Below are 19047 nucleotides of genomic sequence, written 5' to 3' on the forward strand. Positions count from 1 at the left end.
TTTAAATTTTTGATGTACAAATTTTCTTACAGATTTTTCTTATGTGCTTTAAAATGAGTGTCTTTACTGTGACTCAGAATAACAAATGTTATGGCCATCTGGTGTTGTATGAGTTCTTCAGTCACAGTGCTCAGTCCTGCCTGCAGTTCAAGCATCCCTTAAGGTTATTGCCACAATGAGAGATCTATTGCACTTGTATAGGTATATAAGTGCAATATATGTTTCACCAATAGTTGACTGTTTCCTTCTTGGCCCAGTCACTCTTAAGATCTCTGTGGCATTTGTTAGATGGTTCCCGCATGAATTCCAAGTCCAGAATTTTCTTTGAGAAGCAAATCTGTTTATTCTTGCTGCTTTGGCCTTTCTTTAGCTATTGCCTTGTCTTGACCCAAAACTCCTTTGTTAGTGCCCTCCTCAGGGCGGCCTTCACATCCTTGTTCCTCAAAGTATAGATGAATGGGTTCAGGGTAGGTGTGACAATGCCGTAGAACAGAGCCATGATCTTGCCCCTGTCATGAGAATAGCTTGAGGGAGGCTGAACATACATACTGATAGCTGTAAAGTAGAAGAGGAAGACCACTACCAAATGTGAAGCACAGGTATTAAAGGCCTTCCAGCGACTCTCAGCAGAACGGAGTTTCAGCACTGCCTGAGCAATGAACACATAGGTGCCCAGGATGAGACTGAGAGGCACCAAGAGCAGTAAAGCTCCAAGAACGTTAAGCTCAGCTTCATTCACAGTTGTGTCAATGCAAGCTAGCTTCAAAAGGGCTGGAACTTCACAGAAGAAATGGTCTATTACTCTCTGTCCACACCTTGGGGCTACCACAGTGAGGGTGGACTGCACAAGAGAGTTTGCAAATCCACTAATCCAGGTCCCTGTGGCCATATGGATGCACCGTTTCTGGTTCATGATGATAGGATAGTGAAGGGGCTTGCAAATGGCAGCAAAGCGGTCAAAGGCCATGATGGCCAGAAGGATGCATTCAGTTGAGCCCAAGGCCAAGAAAATATAAAGCTGGGCCACACAGCCACCATAGCTAATGGTCTTTTCAGGCCCTCTAAGATTGACCAACATCTGAGGGACAGTGCTTGTAGTATAGCAGAGGTCCAGAAGAGAAAGGTTAGAGACAAAAAAGTACATGGGGCTGTCAAGCTGGGGGTCTAGGCGAGAAACCAGGATAATGGAGATATTACCAAATAAGGCAAAGATGTAGGCCACCAGAAAAATTACAAAGAGAGGTGTCTCCAGCCACGGCCGGTCAGAAAATCCCAATAAGATGAAGTCATCTACAGAGCTCTGATTGTTGATCCACATATTACTATTAACAAGTAAAATTCTAGCTTTAACCTGTAAATACCTAATTTCAGAGATGGTCACCACTCAGCTAAGAGGAAACAATGGAAAATTAGAAGTAATTCAGAGATAAGATGCCCGTTTTCTCTCTGTATAATATTGCCTTGGCATGGTTGTAGTATTGAAAGAACAGCAGTATACCTGGGGAATGTGGCTTAATTAATGGCTGGTTAATTCAGGTTAGCTATTTTCTGGATTTTGTTATATTTTCTTTTAAAATGCATCCTCAGTAATACCATTGGCTCAACATGATGTGGGCGTTTAGTAGCGACAGCATAGAATAGATTAACACAAATTTGGGGAAGACAGAGTTCCTCCAAACCACTTGAACAATGTAGCAAAGGCAGAGTGCAGTGGGTCTGTGTCTGTGTTTTAGGGCAACACATCCATCTTTCTCACAATGAGAATAAGACCAAGAATCTCATGAGACCTGGAACATTTCATAAAACCTGGGTGATAAGAAGATGTCATGCCAGGACTTCTTTTGTTCTTTCCAAGTTCTCCGGCCCATCCTATGGTGAGATAAAAAGCATCATAAAACAAAGCAGAACGTTTAAGAACCTTCTTAAAATTTCAGGCCTAAGATATTTGTAGATTGTGAACATGCTGTTTAAAAATATCTCTATAAAAGACTTTTCATCTTAGAGAAACACCAGAGTTTCAAATGTTTAAATCCTTGTACAATTCTGTATCTACTTGTAATTGCTCAGTGTTATTAGCACACACAAATGTACACATTTCCCTTCAGCCTTCTTTATTCTGAAATATGACTCACTAGTTCTACTATGTCTACTACCTCAGCTGCCACATTGAAATTCCTTTATATTATCACTTATGAAAAGTAACCTCAATGGCCAATTATTCTAATTCTTGACTTAAATTTGTTTTTGTTGGGCTGGGAAACAACTCAGTTGACAAAAGGCTTGCAGCCCAAGCCATATAACCCAAGGCTCATCATTGGAGCCTACATAATTAAAAAAGCAATAAGGTCACAAGTGGGGATAGTGGGCCACATCTGTAATTCCAATACTCTTCCAATAAGATGGGAGACAGGAGGATTTGCCAGAAGTTCATATGTTCATCACAGAAACAGGAAAATAAGATACCTTGCTTTAAAACAAATTTGAAGAAAAGAAATGATTCCTGAAATCCTTTATTCTTCTCCTCTCATAAGCTTTCACCTGCGAATACCCACATTCATATACAAATATATATACACACAATATACACATGCTTAAATTCATTTTAGTTTTAATCCCAATATTTGTATAAGTTTGCCCTTTGTTAAAATCCCAGGCTTTCTGCTTACTAACTGTGATTTTGAGTGTCAGTTTCATGCTTCAATATTCTTCTTTAAAACAAGCATAGAAGCACTTATATAGGTAAGTATATTAAGCAATATAATGTAACTTGTAAACCTACCCCAGTTTCAGTTCTATGTCAATTAACTATGGATTCTCCTTTACATGGTAGAAGTTTAAAATAGTGTGTTTGCTTTATTTTGTACCTACATACACTGTATTATAGAAATTAACAGATATCTATTAGGATGTAGTAAAACTGATATGACTGATAAATCAGTTTCAGATTCATTGACTATTATTCTGACACCTTTTTTTCCCACCCTATTATTACAATGAGACAATGAAAATCTTAAAGGCTTTCTTTAGCCGGGCCTATTTTCTAAGTCTGTGCTATTGCTCTGGTGGTAGAATGAATGACAGTGATGAATGATAGGGAGAGAGTATTTCTACAGCCAGACCTCTATCTCTACCTATAAATCAAGTGTGATAGCATACCCCTGTAATCTCATCCTTTTGGAGGCAGAAGCAGAAGAATTGCAAGCTTGAAGCCTGCCTGCCCTCTCTATTGCATAATCAGGTCTAAAGAAATATCCCTATACATAGTAACATTTCCCTACAGGGTAGTAGGCATATTCACTACCTTTTTTTTTTTTTTTTTTTTTTGATTTGGTTTTTTCGAGACATGGTTTCTCTGTATAGCCCTGGCTGTCCTGGAACTCACTCTGTAGACCAGGCTGGCCTCAAACTCAGAAATCTGTCTGCCTCTGCCTCCCAGAGTGCTGGGTTTACAGGCATGTGCCATCACAGCCCAGCTCTTGTCTTTAATCTTAACGAGTTCCTTTGATATTTTATCTCATCTGTTTCCAGAAAAAACTTTTACTTTTTCATTCCATGCCTGAGGCATAATAAAAATATTATGTATGTATCCTTCTACCTCTAATTATAAAATTCCTGTCATTAACCAATAAATATATTTATTTTACTTGGTAAGAATCAGTGGGCTTTGAGTGTATTACTTCATAACTTTTAGGGATTCCATTAGTTAAAACAAATCAAAGTACTTGGATATAAACTCTGTATTGCTTTTACAACCATTGAAAATTGAAATTCATTTATTTTGTAATTAAAGACAAACAGCTGTACCATTTGTATATGATGTAAGTTGGAAGGTAAGCGATAGCAACAATATTAATAACTTACATAGTGAAATTGCTCCAGAAATTTCCAGATGCCTATGACCATCTATGGAAAATTAAGTTGATTACTGAGACTTCTACCTTATAGAGTTTGTTCACTTTCACCACACTAATTCAAGTCCTCACTTCAAATTTGGTCCATATAATTCCACTCTTTTTCCACTTCTCACTCAGGGACTGTGTTTTAGAAATAGTGTTTCAGAAACATCTTAATTTCTTGTATTATATTCCCAAGGAGATGGGACAGGCAGCATTTCCTGTAGAGCAGAAGATTATTTTAAGAATAGAGATTTATTTGGCATGAAGAAAAACCTTTATTTTTCTTTGTATTCATGACCCAAATTTTGCCTTGGGAACAAATGAAGTTTTCTCTTGGGTTGCAGATTCGGTCATGGATGGTACTCAGCATTCACATAACTTCTGTATGATTATAATCTCTAAAATGCCAACTGTAGAGTATTACCTTTGTCCAGTGTGGATGAGTGCTTTGTGAAGAAGTCTGCATTCACAATATCATTTCTGGGTTTCTGAAAATTTCATACTATTTTTCTAAACTGTAAAAGCCAAGATTCTTTCACTTTCACAGTGATTATTACATTATTTTCCCACCATTTCTCTCCAAATAAGTACAGGCTATTAATTCTGTTTATAAATGCTATTGAGTTTCTGAGATAAGCATGAGCTGTTTCCAATAATTTCAAATTATATAATTATAACTCATAATAACTGTGATTTTAAAATTGTATAATATATATAAAATACACATGTAATATATAATCCTATATATTATATATAATTATAAAAATATACATATATATTTTATAATTATATAATATACACATATATTTTATAAAATATATATATACATTATAAAATAAAAATATACATATATATTTTATAATTATATAAATATATAATTTATGTAATACATGATATATTATACATATTATATATTCTGCATAATATATGTATATTATAAACATAAAATGTTACTTATACTTATATAATATGTAATCATATATTATATAATATTTTATTTTTAGTAAAATATACTGTTTATTGTTTTGAAATATGTTGGAATCTAGGATCATAATTAATGTATTTTTTCAGAGATTTTAAGTAAAATACATACAACCACATTTTGTGGGAGAGATTTTCTCCTTGCCAATGTGAGATCCACATATATTTAATATAATAATAAAGCATTTAATATAAATATTTAATATATGACACATTATATGTAATATACGGCATATATAATATTACATAATTATATACTGTATAAAAATAAAATTTATTATAAGTGTAATAAATTAATAACAGTAGTCAACAGTATAGTTTTTATATATGGATTACAGTACATTTCTACAGTTTTAAGTACTTGATACACTCCTAAATATTAAATAGTTATAGGAATATGGAAGAAAAATGAATAATGATAAAAGACCAATTCTTAAATCATAAGGTAGAATTGAGAGAAGAAAATGGAGAAGAAGGAACAGAGAGTGGGAGGGAAAGAATCATATGAGGACTGTACTGCTGTTGCACTGACTCACAGAAGATGCTTAAGTCAGTATTTGTCAGGCAGAAGCACAGAAGGTAGAACAAAATTATAATGAGGGAGACAGTTAAGACTAACTAAGGTAATCCAGTTGATTTGCCTTGAAAGGACTATGGGGAAGGGGAGTGGTTGCCTTATTGATATATAAGATAATTACGGTGTTTAGGGAAACTTAATTTAGAAATAAAAATATGCTGTGGTTCCTGTGAAAGGAGGAATTAAATATGCAAGATGTATCTAATTGGTATCATAAAAAAAGTGTGAAAAGGAATGGAAGGTCCTGAGGTTGGAATCTGATGTTAGGTCTTAAGGCAGGTAGCTAACCATCTCAGATGTTTAAATTGTTCTATGTTCCTCACTTTCTACACTGGCTCAGATATATGCTAACAAGCTAAATTTACTTAGATATTGCTATGTTTTTAACTTCCTGACTTGGTTATTAGATGCCCTTATTTTTAATTGTCAAATTTAAACAGCTTTGAAGTTATTGATATGTTTGGGCTTTCAGTACTAGGTCGATTTGTACATATAATTCTCTATTTTAACACCCACAAACACGGAAATGCAGAAAAGTCGATCTGGAAAGTGCTGAAAAGTTTATCTACAGATATTAAATGAAGATACAAGGTACTGAATGTAAATAGCATTAGCAGTGATGTATATTTTCATAGCCTCCTAATAAAACTGTATGAGAAGGATCTGTGGATACTATAATGCACAAACACACACACACATAATGTATATATATAATATATATGTATTATGTGTATACATATATGTATATTATATATATATATATAATCTTCACATATATATTATACTTTTCATGTCCATACCTGATTGGTTCTTACAATAAGCCTCTAAATAAGTATTATCATTGGTTTTTCAATTGAAGAGAAGAAACAAGTATAAAGAGAATATATCCAGCCCTTGCTCAAGTTTGTGCATGTAAATTCAAAATCAAAGATCGAATAATGTTAGGTTTCAAATCCAGTTTTCAAAGTTTTTAAAATGAAAATGTGGATGACTAGAGAGAATTAACCTTTCAGTTTAAAATTATTGTTTTATATATTTTTCCATTCCATTCCTGAGAGCTACAGCAAAATTAAATAAATGATTGGTTTGACTCACCTTCCATTTCCAGATCCCTCCTGTGTTTTCCTGGTATTGGGTCTATAGAGTTTGTGCATAATGATCAGGAATGGAAAAAAAACTGACTTGTGTCTCAGATAGAGGGTGCGGACAAGTTTCTATCTGAATCTCTTCTTTCTGACCTATGAAAAGGCCAAATTTAAGTATCCAACTCCCATTTATGGCTGTTTTCTGGCCCCACAAACCAACAGGGAGGTTTCCCCCATTTCCTTAGTTGCATCCTGTTTTAAACCTCTGAGGTTCAGCATAATTATCACCATTGTTGCCAGCATGTCCAGAAGAAAAGAACCAGAGGGACCAGACAGAAAGAAAACCCCAGAAACAAACAAGAAAAAATTAAAACAAGGGCTGGAGAGATGGCTCAGTGGTTAAGAGCACTGACTGCTCTTCCAGAGGTCCTGAGTTCAATTCCCAGCAACCACATGGTGGCTCACAGACATCTGTAATGGGATCCGACACCCTCTTCTGGTGTGTGTATTCACATAAAATAAACAGAATAAATCTCTAAAAAAATTTAAAAAATTAAAACAAAACATAAACTTTAGAGTCAGTAAGAAGAAATCAAACCACTCAAATAAGACCTGGTCAAACAAGGGAATTTCTAGATTGGAACTATTGTGCTTACTGTTTTGAGAAAAGTAGTGCAAATTCATACAATTGTAAAATGTTTCTAAGTATTACTATTATAAAGTGATATTTGATTATTTATAGGTTTGTGAGGACCTGGAGACTGTTCTTCTTTTAAGCAAAGTTTTGAATTGTTGCCTCTTATAACCCACATAGGTCTCCTAGTCTGGCTCCTGCTCCATATTTTTACTCTCTACTTATGTACTGGACTTGATTTAGTTTTTTTTTTCCTCTCTCATTTTATGAACTGAAGTTCATGTGAAAATTCATTGTATCAAATGTGCATCTCACATCATAAAGGAGAAAAATCCCTTCCATAGAATGTGGTTGGAAGGGATATCATTTAAAAATCTCTGGAAAAATTCAGAATTAAGATCTCACATTTAACATATCTCAAAACAATAAAAATGTTAATATAGCAATGAAATAATGGAGAAAGATATCACTTAGTTCTGATATCACTAAAAACTCTGAGTCCCTAAAAGACATATGTTTTGGTAAAAGTTAATTTTCTGCAAAGATGAAGAGATGATTACCATGAAGGAAGGAGAACAAACAAAAAACAATAGATAATTACTAAGGCAAACAATCTTGTTTAACACTTAAATGAATAATAAAATATTTATTCTTATATCTAAAAATATAATTAAAGTCATAGTTGGATACAGTTTTTACTTAAATTGAAAAGAACAAAGATTTTCATTTTGTATCAAATTGGTTATATAATGTCATCTGTACAAATCTTGGAAAGCAGCTTTGGACTTTATGCCATCTGCAAATATCATAGGAATGTACATTACATCTGACACAGATTGCCATCGGTTCATGCAGAGGCATGAACATCTTCAATTCGTTATTTACATAAGCACAGAATAATGCATGTTAAATGCTCACTAATCTTGTGATTATTCCTTACATATCTACACTGTAATGCATTTATTAATTAAACATAATAAAACAAGCTTATGGATAGAAAATTAAAATGGTCTCCAAGGTATGTACATAGTCATACACAAATGCATGCACACACACACACACACACACACACACACACACACACACCACACACACACACACAATCCCACCTTAAGATAGAATGGCAAAGTAGGAAGCCTAAACAAACCAGTACTGAATAACCATATCAAATCAATGGTTAAGTGTGTTGTCAACAGCAGTCAAAGCCCATGAAAGTTTTTTCTTGTTCTGCCTACTAATGCCAGAGCCTGTGTCTTAGGTGCTACTCAAAAGTGAGATGATGTATTCACTAAATGAACCAGACTATGACACTTTCTGAACTCCTGTTGATGCTCAGGGAACCACGTGAGGCATGTGTCAACATCATTTTAGCTCTTTGTTGTAGATTTTTAAACAGTTTTTCAGGGCTTGGGTTCTCGGAGCAGAATGAGGAAACTCTCAAGTAAAAGCTGCATGCTTTATCTAGGAGAGTCTTGACTGACAGTATGTCAATCAGACCTAGCAGGGTGGGTATAGAAGTTCTACAGGCTTCAGACCCTGAGGCTTTGAAGGGCAAGTTTTACTTTCAAATGTTGTGACATCATAGAACCCTTATCTGGATGTGTGGACCTGGAGACTATCCATGTTTTAGATAAGGTTTTAAATTATGATTTTAGTTTCACAACACACTCTGCCTTCTAATATGGATTTTATCTTTTTCTCCTGTTTTTAAGATCACATGGTACTATTCATTGGAACATTTATATTCTTTTAAGAGAATGACAATTATCACTTCTGTTTTAATAGATCATATTTGATCAGATCTCATTTTTAGACACTCATGTGGATAACAATGAGGATGAATTGATAGAAATATTTAAAGGACGTTTGAATAGTTATAAAAGTGTGAGTTGGGCGTATGGCTTTGGCTCTCACAGCCATTGCAGTACTTAGAGCTCCATAGAGACAGAGCCAGGTCAAGGGAAAGCCAGACAGGTACTTTGAGACGACTCTGTACCTCACGGAGGAAAATCAACTAAAAACATGGGCAAAGGAGATCCTTAGAAGCCAAGAAGCAAAATGTCCTCATATGCATTCCTTGTGCAAACCTGCTGGAAGGAGCACCCAGATGCTTCTATAAACTTCTCAGAGTTCTTCAGGAAGTGCTCAGAGAGCTTGAAGGCCATGTCTGTTAAAGAAAAGGAGAAATTTGAAGATACGGCAAAGGATGACAAGGTTTGTTATGAAAGAGAAATGAAACCTGCATCTCCCTCAAAGGGGAGACCAAAAAGAAGTTCAAGGGCCCCAATGCACCCAAGAGGCCTCCTTTGGCCTTCTTCTTGTTCTGAGTACTGCTCCAAAATCAAAGGCAAACATCCTGGCTTATCCATTGGTGCTGTTGCAAAGAAACTAGGAGAGATGTGGAATAACACTGTAGCAGAGGACAAGCAGCCCTATGAGAAGGCGGTTGCCAAGCTGAAGGAGAATGAAAAGGATATTGTTGCCTACAGAGCTAAAGGAAGCCCTGATGCAGCGAAAAGGACAATGGTCAAGGCTGAAAAGAGCAAGAAAAAGAGGAAGAGGAAGATAAAGAGGAGGAGGAAGAAGAGGAAGAAGATGATGATGAATACGTTGGTTCTAACACATTTTTTCTCTTGTCTATAAAGCATTTAACCCCCTTATAGAGAAAGAAATGTAAGGCCGTGTAAGATTTGGTTTTAACTTTACAGTGTCTTTTTTTTTTTTTTGGATAGTTACCACACTGCTGAATGTGTCTTTAGATTGTCCTGTCCTGGTGGTATTTTCAATAGCCACTAACCTTGCCTGGTACAGTCTGGGGGTTGTAAATTGGCATAGAAATTTAAAGCAAGTTTTTGTTGGTGTCCAACATAAATTATATATGGGAATAATAGTTTGGTTTTTGGTTTATTTACTTATTTAATCATTTTCTTTTGGTTTTCTTTTTTTTTATCTTCAGTTGTTTCTGATTCAGCTTATACAAAGACAATTATTGTTCTGTTAATTGAATACCACTCTGTAATTGCAAAAAAAAAAAAAAAAAAATTGCCAGGCAGTGGTGGCACACGTCTTTAATCCCAGCACTTGGGAGGCAGAGGCAGGAGGATTTCTGAGTTCGAGGCCTGCCTGTTCTACACAGTGAGTTCCAGGACAGCCAGAGCTACACAGAGAAACCCTGTCTCGAAAAATAAAAAAAGAAAGAAAGAAAGAAAAAAACTGTGACTGTTTTGTTGACATTCTGGATGCTTCAATTATTTTTATTTAAAAAATTGTGAGTTGCTATGTGGGGTCAATTTTTGACCTTTATCATTAGAAGTCAAGGACTTGACATCCATTCTTCAGAAATATGCCCTCTATACTTCAGCATATTCAAAATATTCTTAACTAAAGCAAAAGTTTCTTTTGTTTGCATATATTTGCAGTTATATCATCTGCAAAGTAATAGCAGTCAATGGAAAATAAATCATTTACTACTAATTTCTTAAACACCCCAAGAATCAGTAATGTTAACTGTATATGTATTTAAGGTTTTTTTCTTGTTTATATTCCCTTCCATGGAGTATTATGTATTAATATGGGCAATACATTTATCATCTAATTGCTTATAGTGATGTACTTACAGTGGTTCTTGAAATATTGTTTGAATGATAAATGGCTGATATTTTGATTAACCATTTTTACCTTCATGTTTTTTTTCCTAAAACACAATTTTTAAATGGGGAAATGTTACAGGTTTATTTTATTTTATATTAACTTATTATTGATGAAGTTTTAATATGAGGGACTACACAAGGATGCCAGAAAATTGAAAACAGGTAACAAAAGATAGTAGGGAAATTTGTAACTCATTAATTTTTTTGTTTGTTTTTTTTTTTGTTTTGTTTTTTGGATTTGGTTTTTTCGAGACAGGGTTTCTCTGTATAGCCCTGGCTGTTCTGGAACTCACTTTGTAGACCAGGCTGGCTTCGAACTCAGAAATCTGCCTGCCTCTGCCTCCCAGAGTGCTGGGATTACAAGTGTGAGCCATCACCGCCCGGCTGTAACTCATTATTATTAAATTAATTATAACAAAAATCATAAAGTAAGTAACTATAAGGTGAAAGCTGGATTGTGCTAGTATATCTTTTCAATAATAGCTTTAAGTGCCACATGTTATAGCTGTACTAGGTGAACACCTTGTATCCTGGATGGAGGAGGTAAATTAGGTGATTAACCATAGGGGATAATCTATAATGTTTGGTGAGAATGTCTTTTAGAGTTTGAGTTCATGTCAGTGTGAGGAATATATCTTCCCCACACTCTGTAAAGCAAAATTCATAGAAATCAAACCTAAAGCTACAAATAAGTCACCACCATTAGACTGCAGCTGAGTAACCCTATCATAGTAAACTGTTTCCTAAAAGTACACATTTACATAAAACAACTATTTAAGAAGAATAAAGCCTAATTTATTTAATTATTACAAATGGATTGACTAAGGTATTGGTAATGACTAGTAACTGCTTGGATATTTTATCTCTGGAAAACATTTATATGTCCATTAAGGCCATATCCTCTTCTTGACAGTATGAGTTTTGTTAGGATGAGAAACAGTTTATTAATGATACATGTTACTTACTAACTTCTTGTTCAGTGTTTTCTAGCTATTCCAATACAGCATGAAGTTTAACTCTGTTAGTTTTTCCTATTCCAGGTGCTGCTATTTATTGCCACACAGAGAGCATCTGTCTTGGGAGGATGCCTTTGATTCCATTGCCATCATTTAAATCAAGTAATTAGGGTCTTAGTTAGGGTTGTCATTTCTGTGACGAGACACTAACAAGACAACTCTTATAAAGGCAAACATTTACTTAGGGTTGGCTTACAAATTTAGAGGTTTAGTTTATTATCATCATAGCAGGAAGCATGGCAACATCCCGGCAGTCACGGTGCCAGAAAAGGAGCTAAGAGTTTTGCACCTTGATCTGAAGGCAACCAGGAGAGGACTGTCTTCCAGGGAGCTAGAAAGAGGATCTTAAAACCCAACCCAACAGTGACAAACTTCCTCCAACAAAGCCACACCTACTGTAGCTTCCTAATAGTGCCACTCCCTTCACCAAGCATATTCAGACCACAACACTGAACAAGGAGGGGCATATGGGAGGGTTTAGAGTGGGAAAAGTTGTAATTATAATCTCCATAAAATAAAAAATAATTTAATAAAACTTAATGACATAAGAATAACATTTTTAAAGATTTGTTTATTTATTTATTATGTATACAGCATTCTGCTTGCATGTATGCCTTCAGGCCAGAAGACAGCACCAGATCCCATTATAGATGGCTATGGGCCACTAGGTAGTAGCTGGGAACTGAACTCAGGACTCCTGGAGGAGTAGCCAGTGCTCTTAAATTCTCAGCCATCTCTCTAGCCTCAAAAATCACATTTAAAAAGTATATGTTACAAAGTAATATGAAATAATGTTTACCTCATTTTGGTCACATTTTCAAGTAGGTTATTTTTTCATTCATATATGGATGCAAGTAAATACATAAATACAAATTGGGTAAGGACTATTACTTCATATAATCAAACTTGATAAACCTGAATATATCAATATTATAATCATAAAAATAGAAGTTTGAAAACATGCTATTTATGATTTAGTATGAAATAAGTTGGTTATCACAATGAACATTACTTTTAAATTAATACTCAATATGAAAATGAAGATTTTACTAAAATCTGCACAAGCTCAGAAAAGAAATGGTAGAGTTAAAATCCCAAGTATGTAGTTTAATTTCCCCCAATGTTTTCTGCAATATTAATGGTGGTGTTTGCTGTAAAAGTGGGAATAGTTGCTTTCTTGGATTATTAGAATATTCCTGGGGAGGGACATGATATGGAACATTATGATAATGTTTGTGAGTTCATATGCCAAGGAGAAAAAAAGTAGGGATGGGACAAATTGGAGAGTATGAGTAACAAAAGAGTCATGAACTTCTAGGGATGTAAGGAAATATTGCCTCACCTAAGTCCCAAAACATCCTGGGAAGAGACTGAGAAGACAGCAGGCTCAAGGCGAAGTGCATTACAACAATGGCAAACTATATAGTGAGCTTCAGAGGCCAAGATGACTGCAGTGCAAGATCATACACTAGAGGATCAGTTCAGGATCTTGTCACCACGTGCTCTACTTCGTTTGCATGCTCCAGAGGCTCTATTGAAGAGTCGTCCCAGAGCCCCTTTCACCTCCTTATTCCTCAGTGTGTAGATGAGGGGATTAAGGGTTGGGGTCATAACAGTGTAAAAGAGAGAGATGAACTTCCCGTGGGTGTGGGCATATGAACTGTTCGGCTGGATGTAGATGGCTGTGATACTCCCATAAAAGAGAGACACAACCATCAAGTGGGATCCACGTGTGCCCAGGGCTCTACGCCAAGCTTGGGATGACTTGATTCTTATAACTGCCTTGGCTATATGTCCAAAGGATGTCAGTATCAGTGCTAAGGGTAAGAGCAGCAAGACCAATGAGGCTACAAACAGTTGGACCTCATTGGCATGAATGTCCACACAGGCAAGCTTGATCATGGAGGGGACTTCACAGAAGAAATGGTGGAGCCACAGGTGGCCACAACGTGGGAGCCAAAGAGTGATTGTTCCTTGAATGAGAGCATTTCCAATTCCACTGAGCCACGAGATTCCTGCTAGAGCCCGGCAGAGCTGTGAATTCATCACAGCTACATAGTGGAGAGGTTTGCAGACAGCAGCATAACGATCAAAAGCCATTACTGCCAGGAGAATACACTCAGTAGAGCCCAGAGTCAGAGAGACATAAAGCTGCACTGCACAGCCCATAACTGTGATAGTCTTTGCTGGTCCTTTTAGGTTCCATAGCAGCTGGGGGACAATGCTGGTAGTGAAAGAGATGTCAACGAAGGATAGGTGAGTGAGGAAAAAGTACATAGGGGTTTTGAGTTTAGAATCTATTGAAGAGATCAGAATAATGATTGTATTTCCCACCAGAGTGAGAAGATAGGAAATTAAAACTACTATGAAGAGTCTTCTTTCCAGCTGAGGCTGATCTGAGAAACCCACCAGAATGAAGTCACTGTTGACAGTACTGTTAATCATCCCTATCACCTGGTGTAGACAAGAAGGAAAATATTAGATTAATAGAAAGTCATAAAATCATTGTCTATAAAATGATTAAAAATACTGACACTGAACAAACACATTGATTTATTATGTAGGGTCTTATGGAAATCGAAGTAGATTTTGTCACAGAAAGGATATGAATCTTTAGAGAAGTACAAAGACACTGTAGAATTAAAGTCTTTGCTTAAGTATTAACTGTGTGAAGCTGAGACAGAGTTTGTCACAGAAGAAAGTACATCAAAGGAGTAAATGTATCAGCCATTTATAGCTGATAACAATTCATTCAAATTAAATAAAATAGTTTAGTGTCTTTAATGCTTAGTTAATTATTTAAAAAATTACTTCCCTCAACTACAATCCTTAAATTAGGCAGTTTTTAAAAAAAGTTTTTAAAAAAATTAACAGGTTCTGGATATTATAAAGGCCACTTTTGATGTAAAAGATCAAACATATTTGTATTGATGAAACTGCATTAAAATGTATGTCAGGATTTTAAATTTTATGCATACATGTGTTCAGAAACATGTTTCTTGTAAGAATCATTAGCTTGTCTAGTCTACCAGCTACCAACTTGCGGCAAATAGGGATTCGATTGCATTTACACAGCTCTGTTCCATAGCTATATGGTGGTGGGTAGCGTTACTGGCTTTCTGGATTTATATATTGAATGAGAAGGTGGATGAATCTGAATTTAGGGTATATTTGCCAGTATAATTAGGGATCCTAGTTTGCATAAATCAAGACCCATACACATTGTTATTATATGTGCACATACATAATATATATATATACATATTGCATTAGCTTATAGTGACTGTAACATATATTGAGTATATTTGCCACTATAATTAGGGATCCTTATGCAAAAGGATGCTTCTATGTGTACCTAACAATCATTAATTGCTCAACAAGATTAAAGGAATAACTTTAAGAAACTTGCAATATTTACAAATACAAACATCTAAGGTGAACTCACTGCTTTCTTTTGTGCCTCAAACTGTGACCACTACACCGATGTGTAATTCAGTTGGTACTTGACATACAGCCACTCACACCTTAAAATTCTTCCTTACATTTCATATACTATAATTTTCTTATTATTAGGAAAATTAATTGTGGATTTAACATATGAGTTTTTCTTAACTATTAACAAATTTCATTTATTATGTAAATCTGTTACAGAAGTCAGTGAAAATAAAGTCAGCGAGGGCTGAGTAAGGGATCCAGCACCTAACAGCCAAAAACTATGTGAAGTATCTGAGTGATGACTGAAATTAGGAAGAGGGCTACACAGTGATAAAAAGATAAAAAGGAATTCCTGAGGAGCAAACCATTTTGTGTGTATGTACACACACATATATACTGATAATATGTATAAGTCTAGACACATACACATTGTTATTATATGTGCATATGCATAATATGTACCCACATTGCATTAGCTTAGAGTAACTGTAACATATATTGAATATATAGTTCCAATTCTAATATGTGCACATAGTTATATAACTATGCATTCATACAAACACAAATACATGGCTATCATTTTCTCACTTTGAAGTCATCAAAGAAATGAAATGATGGTAGACATACCAGTTCTGTCTGACTCCTGTTTGTGGGCATCTAACCCATCTTGATAAAATGAAACATTCTATATTACCTCTAAAACACTTAAAAACTTGGGCAACCTCCAAAGAATTTTATAAGACAAATTCATGACTGTGGACCACCTCTCTACTAGAATATGCTCATTGGGTTTCTAGAAGAGTTATTTTTCTCCCTGATATACTCCTGATCACATCTGAGGTCCTTGCTGTCTCTTTTCACCCAGGTGAGCGAACATCACTTGAAACCTGAATCTTGTTAAGAATCTCACACATGCATAGACGTAAATCAGGACATAAGTGGTAGAAAACTAGTGCAGAAGATAATTTCCTTCACTCTTTCATATGGAAAATAGCATTGAAACAATATTGAAATCTGAGAGAGAGAGCTCATAGTGTTATTACCTTGAATGACAATCAGTGTCTCAGCACTGTGTTGTGTGTAGGTGCTACTATTTGAGAATATAATTCTCTGAAGAGTAGCAAATCAGGAGAGATTGTGCAAGGATACAGGCCACTGTAATGGAAATATCACAGGGGCCCAGGTCTCCCATTATGGCAATTAATTTCATGCTGTATTGCATCCAAAGCTGAACCTTCCCAGAAGGCCATTTGGAAGGAGATTATGTGATCTCTGATATTTCAGTTATTTCAATATAAGAAAAAAAACAAAGCTAATAACTTTTACCTTCATAACCTACCTATATAGAATGTTTAAGGAATTTCAACAGTTTCCATGTTAAATTTCCATCAATAATTTGTTTAACATATCTATTTCTCCATCCTTTCTTCATATCTGTATTGGCCCAATTGAATATGTTTTACTGAGCCCTGTGTAACTATTACTGTGAATTTAACAAGGTGCAAGAAAAATTGTGTGTTGCAGTTTTTTGTCTCTACCACCATTAATTCAACAACATCTTTCTGAGAATCATTTATTGTGGCCCATGTTAACAGCAGAGTATAACCTCTATCCCACACTGGATTTTGTTGTTTTAATATGCCATAAAACATTTATTTACTATTGTGTTAATGACTATTTTTGTGTTTCTCAGTTATGTCTTTAATAAAAATATGCTTCTCTAGATATTTTTGCATGTATATTTGCGTAAATAAAAATGTAAGTATTTTGACAGGAGCTCTTAGAATGGATATTTTAGTCAGAAATTAGGCATGCTTTCAGAGTTGATGGATCCATTGTACTCCATATAGACACTCTGCAGGCAGATGCATATATGTCATACTCAGTATTCTCTGTCCTTTAATTTCAGGCATTTTGGTAGTATGCAAAGGGCATCGTGCTATATAATCTTCTTTCACATACACCTGATGACTACAGTAGTTGACTAGCTTACCTTTTTTTAATGGATCATGGAGAGAGCTTATACATAGTGCCTGTTCAAGTCTCTAGTATTTTTCTGAATTTTATTTTTTCTTTTTCCCCCATTTAAAAATGTATGTATGTATGTATGTATGTATGTATGTATTTATTTATTTATTTATTTATTTATTTATTTATTATGTGTAAGTACACTTTAGCTGTCTTCACACACCCCAGAGGAAGGCATCATATCTCATTACAGATGGTTGTTACTCACCATGTGGTTGCTGGGATTTGAACTCAGGACCTTCAGAAGAGCAGTCAGTATTCGTATCTGCTGAGCCATCTCTCCAGCCCCAAAATTAATTATTTTTATATACTCTGTATTTTATTCCCCACTCTGCCAAACCCATCCACCCTCCGACTGTTCCACATCCCATACCTCTTCCCCTCCCACTGTCTCCACATGGATGTCCCCATCCTCCAGCCTACCTGAGCTCTAAACTCCCCGAGGCCAGCAGTCTCTTGAGGGTTAGGTGCATCATCTCTGAATGGACACAGACCTGGCAGTCCTTTACTCTATGTGTGTTGGGGGCCTCATATCAGCTGGTGTATGCTGCCTGTTTGGTGGTCCACTGTTTACAAGATCCTGGGGTTCCAGATTAATTGAGGCTACTGGTCCTCCTATAGGGTCACCCTCCTCCTCCAACTTTTCCCTAATTCAACCACTGGGGTCAGCCAGCAGCTTCTGTCCATTAGTTGGGTGCAAATATCTGCATCTGTCTCTTTCAGCTGAGTGTTGGGTCTTCCAGAGTGCTATCATGCTAGGTCCCTTTTTGTGAGCACTTTATTTTTAACAAATTAAAATAGGTTTGAAAAAATAGAAGGAGAATGTAAAAGAGTGATACCTGGTGATGATGTTTTTCTTAATTTTTTAAGTGACAAAGACTTGCCAGGTATCCCTTAATGCAATGTAGGATAAAGTGCAATTAGTAGATATACAAACTAATATGGGAGGATGAAGTCAGATGAATTTATATGCCTTGTGTTTTTACTTTCAAACATATTTATGTTGGTTATTATTGTTGAAAGTAAATACTTAAGAAAGAGGAAAATATTTAACTGAAAGACAAGGATTAAATTGAGTTCTGCAATATGTGGTTCTGAGCTATAATACTGAATATTTTACAAGAAAAGTTCTTTTTCAGGTAGTTTGATCTTAGTGCCAGAAAAATGAAGTCTTGGGTTCACAATTATTTTGTGCAATACTGAAAGTTCAGGTAAAAATATTTGTCAGTTTTTTTTCTCAAATACATTTATGAAATTTACTGATATCAGCTTATAAATTGCATAATAGGATTCTTAGAATAACCTATGACTTTTTATAAATTAGTAATTTATTTTTTGTTCTTGGTTCAAAAGAAAAGTCAGTATTCTCAATTCTGGGTATTTCTCAAGTCATAATTCAAAGGAATAAAGGAAAACTCAAGTTATTTTAATGTTATCTAAATTCAACTTACAAATTTATTAATTTTTATTTAAGCATTGTTTTTGTGGATATTAATAAAAATATCTAACAAATATCAGAGGTATACTGCTCCTTCCAGAGTATGTCAAACAAACAAACAAACAAGCAAACAAGAACCTGTAATCACAGGTATGGGGTATCCCCAACCCTTGAAATGTCTGTTAATAGGCTTCCCAAAACAATGTAGGCTATTGAAATTTCATTGAGTTGCCTACCAGTGAACCAATGAAGTTGCCTATCATTTTTCTCAGTGATGGGGTCCCTGGATAGAGAACTCTGCATATGA

General features: G+C 35.3%; 2 protein-coding genes and 1 pseudogene across 2 annotated transcripts; 1 reads left to right on the top strand and 2 right to left on the bottom strand.

The window, feature by feature from the left end:
• Window positions 1-370: 370 nt before the first annotated feature.
• LOC127669727 (olfactory receptor 2B6-like) lies at window positions 371-1318 on the bottom strand. Its single transcript, XM_052163918.1, has one exon. The coding sequence runs from the start codon at window positions 1316-1318 to the stop codon at window positions 371-373; it is 948 nt and encodes a 315-aa protein (XP_052019878.1).
• Window positions 1319-9195: 7877 nt separating this feature from the next.
• Window positions 9196-9836, top strand: LOC127669282 (high mobility group protein B1-like; annotated as a pseudogene).
• Window positions 9837-13315: 3479 nt separating this feature from the next.
• LOC127669283 (olfactory receptor 2G3-like) lies at window positions 13316-14284 on the bottom strand. The gene has a single exon (XM_052163121.1). It carries the CDS (start codon window positions 14282-14284, stop codon window positions 13316-13318), a length of 969 nt encoding a protein of 322 aa, XP_052019081.1.
• Window positions 14285-19047: the final 4763 nt, after the last annotated feature.

This window comes from Apodemus sylvaticus, chromosome 19, assembly GCF_947179515.1.
Source record: "Apodemus sylvaticus chromosome 19, mApoSyl1.1, whole genome shotgun sequence".
NCBI lineage: Eukaryota > Metazoa > Chordata > Mammalia > Rodentia > Muridae > Apodemus > Apodemus sylvaticus.

Excerpts from the sequence above, each read along its gene's own strand:
- LOC127669283 (XM_052163121.1), bottom strand. The coding sequence starts at position 14,284 with ATGATTAACAGTACTGTCAACAGTGACTTCATTCTGGTGGGTTTCTCA.
- LOC127669727 (XM_052163918.1), bottom strand. The coding sequence starts at position 1,318 with ATGTGGATCAACAATCAGAGCTCTGTAGATGACTTCATCTTATTGGGA.